Here is a 16,661-nt window from a genome sequence, read left to right on the forward strand (position 1 = left end):
TCCAGGCTGGACGATTCTTCTGCCGCAGCCTTCGGAGTAGCTGGGACCCCTGCAGGCCAGCAGGCTCTTCCTGTTTCCAGTGGGTAGACTGTATTTCCTGCTGCTTGGAAGAGTATGCCGTGATTCGATTTCACTCAACTTGGGCCAGGCGCAGTGGCTCACACCTAAACTCCTAGCAATCTGGGATGCCGAGGTGGGTGGATCACCTGAGGTCAGGCGTTTGAGACCAGCCCGGCCAATATGGTGAAACCCCGTCTCTACTAAAAATACAAAAATTAGCCGGGCGTAGTGGTGCGTGCCTGTGATCCCAGCTACTCAGGAGGCTGAGGCAGGACAATCGCCTGAACCCAGGAGGTGGAGGTTGCCGTGAGAAGAGATCTCGCCACTGTACTCCAGCCTGTGTGACAAGAGAGAGACTCCATCTCCAAAAAAAAAAAAGATTACACTCAACCAGATAATCCAGGAAAATCTCTATCTTAAGGTCCACAGGACGAATTACCCATCGAACGCCGCTTCCTGCGCAGCACTACCCGGATTAGTTTTTGCTGTGACCGGGGCTCGCGAGAGCCGCCTGAGATCTCCGCGGGCACACCCGGTTCCCGCCAACACCAGGACCAGGGCCGGAGCCGCCGCGAGGGGGCGCCACGATGCCTGCTGACTTTGCTCATGGCGTCCCAAGGCGGCCTCCGCAGGGGCCGTGGAGGCACCCGCCTGAGCCTCCACCTCGTGGTCTGGCTTCAGCTCCTTCAGCCCCTGCTCAGTGAGGCCGGGAGTGGGCACTGGGCTGGGCCCACGCTGGGTGTGGGGTGGCAGTGGGGGTGCTGTGGGAACAGGCGGATGAGGAGGAGGCACCCGGGCCAGCTCCTGTCGTCGGTCCCCGTCTTCACCAGGTGAGCCATACCGACCCGAGGAGGCTTCCAGAGTGACCCCGGCAAGCCCAGAGGCCCGGACGCCTCCCATGCACCTGAAATTCCCGAAGATTCCAGAAACCTCTGTAGCTCCAGGGTCTCCAGCGCCCGCAGGGCCTCCAGGATCCCGGGTGACTTCAGCATCTGCAGTGGGAGGCGCCTCAGAATCCGACGGGATCTCTGACCTTGGAAGGCGGCTTCCTCAGGATCTTGTTTCTGGTGCGAGATCTGTGCTGGCCTGCTGGGGAGGACAGGGGTTGGGGGGCGTCAAAAGGGACACAGCCTGGCTCGGAGTGGGGGCGCGGCGAGGCGCAGACCCTGACCTAGAGGATTTGAGGGAGACCGATAACTCGCCTCTGCCCTGGGCCGCGGGGTGGGGGTGGTGGGGAGGCAGCGGCTTCACTTCCAGTCCCCTCTTTACTGAGCCCACCAGCCTGCCGCCGTCGGATTTCGAGGATAGTTGGGGGATTACCGGCCCCAGAAAAGAAGTGGCCCTGGCAGGCGAGCCTGCAGACCAGCGACGGACACATCTGCGGAGGCTCCCTGATCGGCAGGCGCTGGGTGCTCACGGCCGCCCACTGCATTCATGGGTGAGCGTTTGGGACCGAGTTTGGGCCCTGATAAGGCTGTGGGACCTGGAGCCAGTCTGTCCCCCCTCCCTGAGCTTCTGTAAAAGGGGGTGACAGCCCCATAGTTTTTATCCAGTCTGAGTGAGACCTGAGGATTTGCATTTCTAACAAGTTTGCAGATGCTGCCACTGCAGCCGCTGGTCTGGGGACCACAGGCTAAAGGGGTCAGAGGTCCTGGGTGGATGTGGTTTGAGGGAGGGAGGTGGCTGCTGGCTGTCATAGGAAGGTGGGACCAGGCTGGGAAGCACCTGCAAGGCGTGGAAGGAGAGAGCATAGACCCCCCCAGGATCTCTATGAAGTCCGTCTTTTCTCTCAGCACCAGTGTGGAATACAAGGTGAAGCTGGGAGATGCCCACTGGCTTGCTGATTCCAAAACGGCACCGGTGATCCCGGTTCAAGACATCATTTTTCCCAGCAATTTTGATGCTACCACTTTGATAAACGACATTGCTGTTGTTCTGCTCGCCTACCCTGCGAATTATTCCTCACACATCCAGCCTGTGTGCCTCCCCAAAAAGTTTTTCAAAGTGAAAGCTGGGACAGAGTGCTGGGTGACTGGATGGGGGAAAACAGCAGAGAATGGTGAGATCGTCAAGCGGGATGCTGAGGTGGGACCGCCTGGTGGGCTGGGGTTGGCCTGCAAGCTACTGGGAGGGGCAGGGAGGCCACTTTCTAGCGGGTGGGTAAGGGAGGACATTAGGCTCCATGTCAACATTAGGCTCAAGTTTCCTTCTTGTCAAGTGGGGACAATATTCACTGCCCTGACTTCCTTGAACTTGGCAGCTGTGTTAACGCTGATCGGGACTCAGAGTGGGCACTGGGAGCTCCTGTCCTATCCCTTTGTGAAGATCTGTTCTCTTGTAAATTGTCTCTTTGCAACTTCAGGAACAGGGACACTCGTTCTTCAGGAGGCTGAGCTAAGCATTATTCGTCATGAGAAATGTAGAGAGGTGCTCAAGAAGTTGGGACACGAGAGTGAAACGGTCAAGGAGGGGACCGTCTGTGGCTACAGTGACCAAGGGAAGGATGCCTGTCAGGTCAGTTCATGGGCCTCTTGCTGCCTCAGCACTGCAGTTGTCTCCTCAAAGCTTCCTCATCCGCAGCCAGTAGGGCCTGGGTTATCTCCTAGCCCCTCGGTTTACCCTCACTCATGTAATGGGATGTGAGGACAAGCCACCAAGGCTCTCCTGGGCAGCCTTCCTGGTCCTTCAGGAGAGAGCAGCTAACACAGCCTGGAGTGGGAGGAGGGGTGAATCAGGCAGGTCCCACCAACAATGCGTGCTCCGTGTGGGCTCCTTCTGTGTGACAGGCAGTACTATTACTCAGGTAAGCACTAGACTCATTATTGTCTCAGAGTAGGAATGATTTCATCATGTGTATTAAGTTTTTTGGAACATGCCTTTTCAGTAGGTGCATGATTTTGCTTTATTGGAAATCGTCGATTCTCAGCTCTCTTATCGACAGATACCTAAGGCTAGGAGGGTCTTCGGGGTTCCCGGGGAAGCCCCCTGAGTGCCTAGCTCTGCAGTGCATTGCAGTGCAATCAACCTGCTCTGACGTGGAGGCTATTTGTTTCCTACAGTGACCGTGTTTCTTTTTCCAGGGAGATTCTGGGGGACCCCTGGTCTGTGAATTAAATGGTGTATGGGTCCAGGTGGGGATTGTGAGCTGGGGCATTGGCTGCGGTCGCAAAGGATATCCTGGAGTTTACACGGAAGTTAGTTTCTACAAGCAATGGATTGTTGATCACCTGAAACAAGATTCCTGTCTGGATTCAGCAAACTTTCTCACTCTATTCCTGTGTCTGGTGATGCCCCTGGGCATTCTGGTGACCCCGTGATCAGACCCCATTCCACTCTCCTGCTGTTTCTGAGTCTCACACTTAGGTGTCTCCTCTGACCAACCTCCCACTCCTTCTCAATGCCTTTTCCACAAATCCCAGTTGGAATCCACGGGCCCTCTGGAGATCCATACAATAGAGCATGGCGGGGAGACGGGGGCCTGGAAAGTGTCCCTGCCTGGTGCTCTGGTCATCTGCCTCAGCTGTGCCTGCACCAGGGCTGTGCTCTGCCTGGTGGGAAGGAGGGATGAACCAATTCCAGCTAGAGGACCAGCTGCCCTGCCAGGGGGCCACGGTGACTTTTCAATACCTGGGGGAACGTCTATCAAGGAAGAGACATCATCAACTTTGAAGCAAGCGTTAGACATGGTTCTGGTTTTAGGGGTCTCACCTGAGACTTTGTGAAACCAGCCAGCTGGGTGTTTGTTCAGAGAGAGTGAAGGAGGCATTCCCAGGTCCCTGCAGAGGTGTGAGGCCTGGGACTTCCACTCTGGCTCAGTTGTCTGGGGCTGGGAGAAGTTCCCCTGAAGCCCAGTGTGGGTTCATCTGTGAGTGGTTAGCCTCTGCCACACCAGCTCTCTTGGGGCAACCCATTCTTGGCATCCCCTTCCTCAGTGCCCTAGTGGCCACTTTCAGGGACACCACAAGTTGTGTTGAGGCAGTTATGGAGTGTGGAGTTTTCAGAAATCAACTGAATAAATGTTTGGAGAGTCTCCTTTTACTGAAGCTCTGCTCACCTGGGGAGTTTGGTGGCATATAACATACCTGTAGAGCACTGGCTTCCCATTTAACTAAGGAAGCTATATATGGTAGAAGAAAGGAAGCTATTAAAACGTAGAAGGACAGTTGAGGCAGGCCCTGATTCCTCAAACATGAGCTCTAAGGATGGTTTTAGCCAGTGGGTCTTATAGCCATCAGCATCACTGCAGGGAGCTCTGTAGTTGAGTTTAACAGCCTTTACAGCTAGAGATAGGGGATCAAGAGACTGGAACTGGGCCCAAGAGTGAAGTTGGGGTGTGAGAAATATTGCTCTTCCTCTACTGCTTCTCCTTGCTGCTCCCTCCCACTTGGTTACCAAAGACATGCGTTCCCACCGGGAGAAGGGCAAGAGAGATTCACTGTACTGTACATAGGTTCTCTCCCCTCATTACAAAGTCTGGTGTCCTGGAGTCTGTCTAGCTGCTGATCAACTCCCTCCCAACCTCTTGCCCTTTGCCCTTCTAGGGTTGAATGTTTAACCCCCAGGTATGGGTGGGCTTCAGTCTGAATCAGTCCCTTCTATTGTCTGAGGAAGGTTGAGGCTGAGAGCTTAAATCAAACAAGTCTCTTAATGAATATAGTACTACTTGCTTTAAGAAACCACTGATTTATTTATAAATAGAACAAATTTAACCTTCTTTTCCTAGAACATCCCATTCTGGTGTTCTTGATCAGCAGGTAGCTTTCTCCATCTCGTGGCTTGCTTTTAGTCCTGTAGTGCATGCTTTACCTGCATCAGAATCCCCTAAGGCTTGTGAAAATACAGATTACTGGCCTGCACAGTGGCTCATGCCTATAATCCCGGCTACCTGGAAGACAGGCAGGAGGATTCCTTGAGGCCAGGAGCTTGAGCTCTTAAAAAAAATAGCTGGGCATAGTGGCCTGTGCCCGTAATCCCAGCCACTCTGCAGGCTGAGGCAGGAGGATGTCTTGAGCCCAGGAGTTTGAGGCTGCAGTGATATATGATCATTCCACTGCACTCCAGCCTGGGGGACAGGAGGAGACCTCATCTCTTAAACAAAACTTACAGATTACTGGTTCCTAGTTCCACCCCTGGAGTTTTCTTTATTTTTATTTTCATTCATTCATTCATTTATTGAGACGGAGTCTCACTCTGTCGCCCAGGCTGGTGTGCAGTAGCACAATCTTGGCTCATTGCAACCTCCACCTCCTAGGTTCAAGCAATTCTCCTGCCTCAGCCTCCCGAGTAGCTGGGACTACAGGCGTGCGCCACCATGCCCAGCTAATTTTTGTGTTTTTTATTAGAGACAGGGTTTCACCATGTTGGCCAGGATAGTATTGATCTCTTGACATTGTGATCTGCCCACCTTGGCCTCCCAAAGTGCTAGGATTACAAGTGTGAGCCACTATGCCTGGACACCCCTGGAGTTTTCAATTCTATAGGTCTGAGACGGGGCCTACATTCTCTGTCTTTCAGGTAGAAAGGCCTAAAAGAATGTACGTTTCTAAAAAGAATGTACATTTACCTGAAAGACCTAAAGACCTTTACATTTCTAAGTTCCTAGCTTGTCTGAAGACCTCACTTTGAGAAGCAATGCTCTGGATTAACCTATTGACTGCCTTGGCATGGAAGTGGCAAACATCACTCTATTCATGTGGGCCCACTTAGATGCCAGGCTGGGAAGGAATGTGGCTCCAAGTCCAGCTGATCACCTCCCAATCTCTGCCATGCCTAGCAGATGCAAAGACGGCATCCTTCTGGAAAAAAAAAAAAATCCTTATGGAAGTGCAAGGCCTGGTATAAGCCACCATTCCCTTTAGCTGCCACGATCTTACTGGTTGTCTTCAGAAGAGGACACATGCCTTTCCTTTCTCTGGTCTCCTCCAAGAGTCCTTGTTTTACAGTAGTGGTAGGTCCAGCTCACATACTACTTTCTCAAAGACGTCTTCTCTGATTCCCCAGCCTTACCATTCTTTTCCTTTTTTGTGCTGTCTCCAGCTTTCCAGATTCTCAAACTAAGAGTAATTGTGAAACTCTCCAATGCACCGGGCCCAGGGGACCAAGGGTATAGTCAGAGGCTGGGCAACAAGGTGCCATCAGTAGCCCAGGAATTCAGTGCACCTTCACTGGGACACCAACTTAAAACCCTGGGAGTTGCTTTCCCAGGGGGCCCGCCACCCTGGGAGCAATCCCAGACCCAGGGCTCCCAGGTCGTCCTCAGGAACAGGCAGGAGGTGGAGGTGCGGGAAATGGGCCAGTCTTGCAGGGGAGCGGTCAGGAATTCCCGGAGCCATCACGTGCTAGAGTGCGGTTACGTGTGCTGACGCCAGGCAGGCACGTGCTGGGCTCTGGGAACGGTCTCCGCAGTCGCCAGGTGGCACCTCCCCAGCCTCATGGCCGTCTCTTGGTCCAGCCTCGGTTTGGGGCCTGGAACCTCCAGGCCCTCGGTCCTGAGCCGCGGCGTCCTGCTGCTGCTGCTGCTTCTCCTGCTGCAGCTGAGCTCGGGTGAGGTGGGCGCTCCTCCCAGCTCTACCTTCCCTCTCCCCGCCCCCAGCGCTGCTCTGCCTCCGGCTCCGGCTCCGTGCCTGGCCTTGGAGGCCAGGGACTGGCCCGGGGGTGTGGCTGCCTACTCCTCGGTGGAGGACTTTTGCGGCCAACCCACCCCTCGGTCAGCTCTTCTCTACCGCTCGCTCCCAGGACGATGGAATCGCCAGGGCGATTCCAGGATCTTAAACTTCTGCCCGCTCTGGCCTCCTGCGTCAGGCCACGCCTGTCCTAGAGCCCTCTGGACCAGCGGAGTGGGGAACCCCTGCCTTCCCTCCTCCACTGGCAGCTGCTTCCTTCGCTGCCAGTCTGGACAGCATGGCTAATGTCCCCACCACCCAAGCCACTCTCTCCAGAGCATCCTCAGGCCTCTCACAGGCTCCCCCTCCACCCTCGGCTCTGATCTTCCCACGGAGCTGAGTCCCCCTGGAGACCCCACTTGGACATGCTTTTTGGCCCAGGAAAATTCTTGGTCCCCATCCACTTACAGGAATATTCTAAAATTCACCTGATCTTCCCAGTTCCTCTGTTCCAACCCAGCTTTCCTTCCTTAGCAGCCCATCATTCCCTCAGAAAACACAGGCTTCGGGTGCTTTCTTCCTGAACCGAATCCCCAACCCGCAGGGGTCCCTCCAAACTGGACTGCTCAACACCACCCTCACCTGCTTCTTTAGGAGTCAGAGATGCCTGCTTCCGGTGCAGTGCGGGCTCCCTGTGCCACGCTGCGTCCATCATCCTCTCTCATAGGTATCCTCTCGTTTCTGCCTTGCTGGTTTTCCTCCCCCATCTCTTGCCCCTTCACGGCCAGACTCCCCAGATGTCTTCACTCCGTGCTTCCTGCCAGTGCCTCCTAGCTCCCCACTTAACCCTTAGCTCCTCCCAGGGATGTCTCCACCCTGGTGGTCCCTGGCCTTGTTACCACTCCCTCCTCTTTCATTTTCTGTGGGTCCTGAGTCTCCTGTACCTCAAGGATCACTCCCTCTCTCCTCTGTGTCTGCCCAAGGCCACCCTGCTCTGCTCATCCCTGACGTGTTGGTGTCCTCTAAGCTGCTCTCTGTGTTTCCTGCTCCTTGTCTGTTAACTGCTCCCTGGGTGAACTCACTTGAGCTGCCATTTATGTGATGGTGTCTCATAAAATGTGTCTGGATGTGCAGCTGCCTCCTGAATATCTCTACCTGAAAGACCTAGAAACGTTTCAACCCCTTGGAGTCAAAGCTGAGGCCTTCATCTTCCTACCAACTGACTTCTCTCATTGTTTCCTAACTCAGTGGATGGCAGCTACTCTTCTCCAAAACCAGAAACTGGTGTGATTCTAAGTCCAACACACAGCTGGCCGTATCTGTTCTCACAGCCGCTTCCTCATTCAGACCTCCTCATTTCTTGCACTGGCTCTGCAGAGCCTCTGGTGGGATCCCCGTGCCCTCCGTCTTGTCATCTTCCTGTCTAATATCTATGCTGCCTTCACAATACACGCCTGGCTCAGTCTTACCTCTGTTGATCTCCCTTTACCCGGAAGGTCTCACCCCAGCTTCTTGGCTCAGTTTTCGAGGCCTTCGTGACTGAGGCCTGACTCTCCTCCCCTGGCTCATCTCTTACCCTCACAGGCCTTGCCCCTCATCCTCTGGAGTCTCTGGCATACACCACAATGTTTCTTCTACCAGGAATGTGATGATCACTTTTCATTTCTGTTTTACCCTCTCATCTTTAACACCTGGCACAATAAGCCCTCCTCCCACTGAGGTGGTTCTTTTCTGTCCACCACTTCTTCTGGGCTCCCCTGATGCCTGTGGCTCAGTCCCTGCACTGATCACATGCAGGCTGTTGTGTATTTACCTCTGTCTGCCCTGTTGGACACTGTATTCCTTGAGAGTAGGCTCTATTTGACACACCTCTGTCTCCCCAGCCTCTGGCTCCAGGCTGGGAACAGAGTAGGAGATTAGGACCTATTAGGTGAACGAATGAGTGAACTAATTTAAAAATGCGGCTCTTTGCTGTCATCCTGTCGTGAACACTTGCTTCATATCTGTTCCTCTTTTCTCCTCCAGGTTATAAAGAGGACACCACCAGTCCAGGTAGGTAGGGTGAGACCCTGCTGCAGGAAAAGCTGAAGCTCCCGGGTGGGTGTGTTTTGAAGGGATCACATAGACAGTGGTTCTGGGTCTGTAGGAAGCAGGCTTTGGGTCTCAGGGGTCTGTTTTCTAAAGAACAGCCTGCAGCTACCAGAACATACAGACCTAACAGTCTAGAGGAAAGAGGATCCAGGCATCCCATAGGAATGCTGAGCCTCTTTGAATTCAGCCCAGGACTCATCTCACATCCTTTTCCACACAGAATCTTTTGAGCTCTAAGCCATTCAGTTGCAGAAGAGCTTCCTGGGCCCTGTGGCAGTGTCAGCAGAGCCCAGCTCTTCTGGAGTTTCCTGTCTTTTTCCCTACACCTTAGTTAGGCATGGAGCGTTGGATTGCTCCTGTTCTTCAGTTCATGGACCTCCATTCTCATAGGTCCTGCTAGAACTCTGCCCTGATTCATTATAGATTAGATGACCGATTGATTAAGTTACTTATCCTTGCTTCTGTCCATTCCCCTTCTCTACCCGCTTATCCTTTCTTGGGGATCTTTCTGTTTGTGTGTGCTCTTGTAAAAATACATATTGCTGTTTTGTGTGCATGCATTTTTAATTTACATAAATGGTATGTTCTCTGTATCTCTTCCTGTTCTCTTCTCTTTTAATTCAGCCTCATTTAGACATTTTAAAATATGGAAATAATTTTAAACTTACAAAACGCTGCAAAAATACAAGTATTACAAGGAACCCACACATATACATATAATTTTTTCAGAATCAGTGGAGGGTAACTTTGGTACGTATTTTCTGAGAATATTCTCTCCCAAAACCACAGCACACTTAACAACGTCAAGGGTTTACATTAATACTGTACTTTTATCTACTATCTGTATTCTAATTTGGTTAGTTCTCCAAACTCCTACTTCAACAGTGCATGAAGGTATATAGGTTGCCACGGACCTCGCTGACAACCCTTGGTGTGATCCTGCTTTTACGTTTTTTGCCAGCCTAATAGATTGAAAAATGACTTCTTGATTTAATTTTCATTTTTCTCATTACTAATGAATTTGAGCATGTCTCAATAGGTTGTTGGCTTCTTGAGTTTCATCTTCTAGTAAATTGCTTGTCTCTATCCTTTGCCTATTACCTTTTTTTTTCTTGTTGATTTCCTGGAGTTTCTTGCATATTTCTAATAAAAGCCTTGTATTCATTTTAGATATTGCAAATATTTCCTCCCAATCTGTCATCTGTCTGTTAACTGTGCTCCCAGGCCAAAACTTCTCTATTTGGGCATAATCAGGTTAATCAGTTTATGCTTTATGGTTTGTGTTTTGAGGTTTTAAGGAGTCCTTTCCTCCCCCATGTCACATGATTTATTAATTTTACAGTTTTGTCTTTATGTCTTCAAGAGCTATTACCAGGGAATCCAGTTTTGGTTTTCTTATTTCTTACAGTGAGCCAGTTTTCCCAACACCATCTTCTCAACAGTCCTTCTTTTACCCACTGATTGTGGTGGCTTCTTTATTTACATCAAGTTTGTGCAACACATGGAACAATCTCAAGCTCTGTATTCTTTTCCAGTGTCACTTTCCACTATCTGTCCTTGTGATACCACACTGTTTTTATTATTATGGCTTTCACATGTATCTTAATATCTGCTAGGACAAGTGGTCCTTCTTTGCTGTACTTTTTCAAAGACTGAACTATTCATAGACCTTTGTTTTTGTATTTCAGTTTCAGAATTAAGTTTATCAAGTTTCTTAAAAATTCTAACTTGAAAACGAATTTATAGATTAATTTTGGGAATTAACTGTTCTTTTTTTTTTTTTTTTTTTTGATGGAGCCTTGCACTGTCGCCCAGTCTTGCACTGTCGCCCAGGCTGGAACGCAATGGTGCAATCTCAGCCCACCACAACCTCCACCTCCTGGGTTCAAACGATTCTCCTGCCTTAGCCTCCCGAGTAGCTGGGATTACAGGCAACTGCCACCATGCTAGGCTAATTTTTTGTATTTTTAGTAAAGACAGGGTTTCACTATGTTAGCCAGGCTGGTCTGGAACTCCTGACCTCATGATCTGTCCGCCTTGGCCTCCCAAAGCGCTGGGATTACAGGTGTGAGCCAACATGCCCAGCCTTAGCTGTTCTTTTAGAACAGGGACTGTCTTGCCATTTATGCTGATCATTTTCTGTGTCTTTTATTAGAGTTTTAAATTTATTACAGCAGGAGTCTTATGTGGTGTTAGGTAAGTTAATTCCTATGAACTTTACCATTTTTTTTGCTGTTGAAAATGTTTCTTACGTGAATATATTTTCTAGTTGGTTGTGCTGGGATAGAAAGATGTTATTGACTTTAAAAGGAAATTGTTTTATTGAAGTATTATATGCATTCCAAAAAAGTACACAAATTATGAAGGTCTAGCTGAAGGAATTGTCACACAGTAGGCACACTTATGTCATCACTACTCAGGTTAAACAGTAGAATAAGTGCTTAGAGAGGCTGAGATGGGAGGATTGCCTGAGCCCGTGGTTCTAGACCAGTCCTGGCAGCATAGCAAGACTGTCTCAATAAAAAATTAGAAAAAAAATTAGGTGTGGTGGCAAGTGCCTATAGTCCCAGTGACTTGGGAGGCTGAGGTGAGAGGATTGCTTGAGGCTGAGGTCAAGGCTGCAGTGAGCTGTGACACTGCACTGCAGCCTGCGTGACAGAGCGAGACCTTGTCTCAAAAAAAAAAGTAGGCTAATACCAGCACCCAGCAGCCTTGTCTCGTTCTCTCACTGATTTCCTCTGCCCTCCTCCCACAAAGCGTCCTCATTCCTGACGTCTGGTGGGATAGGTTCTTTTCTGCCTGTTCTTTAGTGTTGTATGATGTTTGCTGTAGGTTTGGGATATATCCAACTTTTGTAAAGTTAAGGATTTTCCTCCTATTTCTAATTTAAGTAAGAGGGTTTTTTTTTTTTTTTTTTGTAAGACATAAATATGTGTTACATATTTCAAATGCCTTTTTTTGTGGCCATGGAGAAAAACACATGGTCTTTTTCTCTTCAGATTCTTAGAACCTTTTTGTGGAGAATCCACTGAGAGTTCTAACAGTGTGGGACCACCCTTGCATTCCTGGGCCAATCCTTAATCATCACGGTGCATTGTTTTAAAAATACAGTGTTAGCTAATGTTTTATTTAGAATGTTTGGATCTGTGTTTCTTCACACATTCATACAAGCCTAAAACTTGACTGATGGAACTGCGTGCACACTGAGTGTGTGGCCTGTGAGTGAGGGGCCACTGGGGTCTCCCTGCTGGCACTTTGAATGTTCAATGTGAAAACTTATGACACAGAAGTCAGGAGTTTTTCTTGACTCCGAGCAGTGCGGGGACAGAGGCCTTCTGCATCTAAGAGGTATAGCAAGCATTATAGCTTTTCAGAAGTGGCCAAGGAACTTCCCCAAACACAAGAAAATGCATTTTTTGCCTTGGAGCTCCTTCTCTGCTTGCCTTTGTTTTGAGGTTCTGGGCCGAAGGCTCCCTGTGACTCTCAGAATCTCTCTCTCTCTCCATGTCTCTGCCTTGATGCTTTTTACCTCTGTCATTGTCACTTTCTGTCAAGCTCAGTGCCTTTGGGCAGGCCACTGCCCTTCTCTCACCCTCACTCTCCGCATCTCTGAAATGGGAAGAGGCCCTGAGTTTACAGCTTTGTGCAAATTGGCCCTGTAGGATGTGTCCGTCTCAGTCATTCTCATCCTCCTCTGTGTGGTCCCGGTCTCTCCCTGGCACACTTCTTCCTGAAGTTTGTGGTGAGCCCTGGTGGTCGGAAGATTTGGAAATGACCCACCATTGGCCCTGGGAGGTGAGCCTCCGGATGGAAAATCAGCATGTATGTGGAGGGGCCCTCATTGACCCCAGCTGGGTGGTGACGGCGGCCCACTGCATCCAAGGGTGAGTGTGGCTAATGTGTCCAGGGCCTGGAGACCCCGAGCTACCATGGGCCCAGCCCAGCTTCCTAATTTCCCCAGTGAAACAATGTGGGAGGGAGGGAGAGAGTAGAAAAGGCATCTGGGATAGGGGAGAGTTGTGCTTGGGGTCTCCTAGGGGGCCAGGGACTGAGCTGGGGCAGGAGCCCCAAGCAACAATGACTGCACCCTAAGCTGAGCCACAGGAAAACCCAGAACATGCTCCTTACCTCATCACGCACGAGAACATATGTGTACACACATATGTGTACACCCAACACTTCCACACCTGCACGCATAACACACAGACCAGGCCACCTTGAATCCACCTGAACTATGAATGAGGAGGCAGTCAGCTCACTGACCTTCAGGGCCCTCAGGCTAGATTAGGCAGATGGGTGGAGGCAGGACTCCTGCTAAGGGGGAAGGGCCACAGGGAGGTAGGAGCGTGTTTCTGCTTGGGAGCTGAAACCTACCAGCTGGGGCTTTCTGTCTCCCGCAGCACCGAAGAGTACTCAGTGGTGCTCGGCACCTCCAAGTTACAGCCCATGAACTTCAGCAGGGCCCTCCGGGTTCCTGTGAGGGACATCATTATGCACCCCAAGTACCGCGGCCGGACCTTCATGGTGGGTGACATTGCCCTTGTCCACCTTCAAACACCTGTCACCTTCAGTGAGTACGTGCAGCCCATCTGCCTCCCGGAGCCCAACTTCAACCTGAAGGTTGGGACACAGTGTTGGGTGACTGGCTGGAGCCAGGTTAAGCAACGCTTTTCAGGTGAGCAGGATGGGATGGGGGGGGTGGGTGCTGTACCACCAAGAGCACACTCCTTTCCTTCTGGAGCGCTTCCTGCTGGACCTGGTTCTCTGAATGTGTTAGGACCACTCCTCATGTGGTGACCATGGTCACTGTTTATGTGGACACCTCATTCAGGCCTGGTAGTGCCTGGGCTGGGCATGATCATCTGTGTCTTACAGAAGCTCAGAGCTGGGCATCCGGAAATTCACTCACTCACTCATTCATTCACTTGACACACTTCGGGTGCCAGCACCCAGCCCTTGGCACTAGAAATGCCTGCCCTGCCTGGAGGCAGTCATGATTGGAAGTGGATGTGGGCACAGGGGCTGAGGAGAATGAGGCCGAGGTCTTGTCAGGCGGTCTTGAGATGTGGCCGGGAGGGTCCAGAATGAGCTCTGGGCAGAGGGACTGCCTGGAGGCCCTGGAGTAGGGGCCAGTGTTAATGAAGGTGGAGGGAGCACCCAGCCAGCAGAGCTCAGAGTCTGCAGGGAAGCAGTGCTGGCCTGGGCCTCAGCTTGGAAGCAGCTGCACTGAGACTTGAATTACGGCTGGCTTGGTTCAGAAGTAGAAGCTTCCCAAGCTGGCCTGGACTCAGAGCCTTTGAGGGCAGGGGAGCTTCTCAGACAAGTCCTGTACTGCAGCGGGAGGGGCCGCTGCAGGAGGGGAGGGCTTGGAGGTGTGACAGGGGGTGGCTGGGCTGAGTCTCCAGGGTGGAGGGGACCAGACCCTGGACAGAGGTCAGGGCTGGGTAGAGTGAGAGGTCAGTGCTCACCCTGCTCGGCTCCACAGCCAACTCCACACTGACCCCAGAGCTGCAGGAGGCTGAGGTGTTTATCATGGACAACAAGAGATGTGACCAGCATTACCACAAGAAGTCCCTCTTCCCCCCCGTCATCCCCCTTGTCCTGGGGGATATGATCTGTGCCACCAATTATGGAGAAAACTTATGCTATGTGAGTTTCTGGGAGGTTCTGGTAGCTCCACTTCTGTTGGGAGCCACTCCCGGGTGGGGGCAGTTCCCTGGGGCAGGGTTGGCCCAGCCTCCCTCTGTTACCATCGCCCAGCTATGCTCTGCTCTTGCCTTCCTTCCCCTGTGATGCTGACTTTGGCCCTGATTCTGAGGTACCAGTCCCAGCTGAGGAGCCAAAAGAGGACCCCAAGCCAAAAGAGGTCCTGGAGAAGTGAAAGCCCTCCTAGCAGAGCTCAGAGGGTGGGCATGGGTCCTCAGGGTCCTGCAGGCCCAGATGGCCCTGCAGCCTCCATCACTCCTCTTTTTTTGTCTAGGGGGATTCTGGGGGGCCATTGGCTTGTGAAGTCGAGGGTGGATGGATTCTGGCTGGGGTGTTGTCCTGGGAAAAGGCCTGCGCAAAGGCACAGAATCCAGGTGTGTACACCCGCGTCACCAAATACACCAAATGGATCAAGAAGCAAATAAACAATGGAGCCTTCTCAGGACCCTGCGCCTCTGCCTGCCTCCTATTCCTTTGCTGGCTGCTGCAGCCCCGGATGGGCTCCTGACCTCCCTACCCCTTCCTCCTCCTGCCTCACCCTGCTGAATGGGGCCAGATGGAGGTTTGACCAAGGTCATGTGTCCATCTGCAACAAGAGTCAGGGTGGGGAAGAGTAACCCCTGGGAGAATGGGTCTGGCTTTGGCATGCCAGTGAAGAGAACTGTGGTGGATGACTAGGCTTTGCGTGAGCAGGAGCAGAGAAGTGTGGCCTAGAAAGATTCTGGAATCTCAGACCAGGAGAGCAGGGATTAAACGTGTGTAAACTTGAGCTGACTCTTTTCTCTTTTCTTGGGTAGTCCTGGGGTTGGCCATGGGTGGGAGGGCAGAGCTTCCTGGAATTAAGTCTGCCAGGAGCTTCCCTGGAGTGGGGAGTGACACTTTTTGCTGTATCATTAGTACTGGGGCTTAGGGACAGGGCCTGGGCTGTGGCCTCAGTTTCCTTGTCTGTAAAGTGGGCATGCTGTTAAGGGAACAGCTGAAACATGCAGGCTTTTAGGCTATAGGAGGAGTGACTCACGATGGTACTCCAAAAGCAGCATACCTTTTTTTTTTTTTTTTTTTTTAAAGGGATTATAAAAGTGATACGTTTGTTGTATAAAATTAGAAAACACAACCAAGCCTAAAGAAAGAAAACTTCCCCTGGAGTCCCACCACATGGAGATATCCACTTCTCGTTCTGGTATACTTTCTTCTACATTTTTTTTTTTCTTAAAAAAGATAAAAAAGATTTTTTAAAGAAAAAGTGTACGATAAAATATACTAAAACAAGGAGTGGATATCTCCATGTGATTATTTTATTGTTCTTTTTGTAACCTCTTGAGTAGTATGCTCAGTTCATTATTTTAGACTTCCTTGTGTTCCAATATTTTCAGTTAATTCCATAAATTTTCCTCTGAGTCCCACTTTGGCTATATTTCACAGGATTTGGTATGTATGTACTGGCCTCATTGTCATTCATTTCTGTGTTGTTTATAATTTCACTGTATTTATTATTTAACCCAAGAGTTATATAGAAGCATGTTATTTATTTTCCCAATGGGTAGTTTTGGGGAGGAGTGAGGGCTTCTTTTTCTCTGTATCACTGCAGTCATGTGCCACATAATGACATTTCAGTCAATTACAGATTGCATATACAAGAGTGGTCCATAAGATTATAAAGGAACAGATATGGAAACCTGATATGTGGCACTTGATAGTGGCACTGCAGACAAGTAAGGGAAATGACTGATGTTCAGTAATGGTACGGGGACATTTGGTTTTCCTGATGAAAAAATATATATACATAAAAATATATATTTACCATCTAGGTGTGTGTAAGTACACTCTTACATTCGCATAGTGATGAAATTGCCTAACAATGTATTTCTCACACTGTTTCCCTGTCATTAAGCGAGCATGACTGTATATGAATTTAATTATTTCCGCATTTTTTAATTTTTTTTGAGTTTTTGTATGTGGCTTAGTATTTGGTCAGTTTTAGTGAGTGTTACATGTGCGTCTGAAATGAAAGTGTGTGTTTTTACAAATGTCATTGCAGCACTATTCATAGTAGCCGAGACATGGAATAGTCCTAAAAGCCCATCAGTGACACTGGATAAAGAAAATGTGTTGCCGGGCGCGGTGGCTCAAGCCTGTAATCCCAGCACTTTGGGAGGCCGAGGCGGGTGGATCACGAGGTCAAGAGATCGAGACCATCCTGGT

The 16,661-nt window shown here is 50.4% G+C and overlaps 2 protein-coding genes across 2 annotated transcripts; both read left to right on the top strand.

The window, feature by feature from the left end:
- The first annotated feature begins 666 nt into the window (after nucleotides 1–666).
- LOC108299084 (serine protease 44-like) lies at nucleotides 667–3,635 on the top strand. Its single transcript, XM_037736761.1, has 7 exons — nucleotides 667–760; nucleotides 891–1,127; nucleotides 1,318–1,498; nucleotides 1,550–1,552; nucleotides 1,860–2,145; nucleotides 2,449–2,574; nucleotides 3,141–3,635. Exons 1-7 carry the CDS (start codon nucleotides 667–669, stop codon nucleotides 3,375–3,377), a joined length of 1,164 nt encoding a protein of 387 aa, XP_037592689.1. The 3' UTR covers nucleotides 3,378–3,635.
- Nucleotides 3,636–12,524: 8,889 nt separating this feature from the next.
- On the top strand, nucleotides 12,525–15,228 carry LOC108299198 (putative serine protease 45). The gene is made up of 4 exons (XM_017521558.2): nucleotides 12,525–12,637; nucleotides 13,154–13,428; nucleotides 14,239–14,402; nucleotides 14,734–15,228. Exons 1-4 carry the CDS (start codon nucleotides 12,525–12,527, stop codon nucleotides 14,965–14,967), a joined length of 786 nt encoding a protein of 261 aa, XP_017377047.2. The 3' UTR covers nucleotides 14,968–15,228.
- Nucleotides 15,229–16,661: the final 1,433 nt, after the last annotated feature.

The sequence above is a fragment of the Cebus imitator genome, unplaced genomic scaffold (genome assembly GCF_001604975.1).
Source record: "Cebus imitator isolate Cc_AM_T3 unplaced genomic scaffold, Cebus_imitator-1.0 Scaffold0, whole genome shotgun sequence".
Taxonomy (NCBI): domain Eukaryota; kingdom Metazoa; phylum Chordata; class Mammalia; order Primates; family Cebidae; genus Cebus; species Cebus imitator.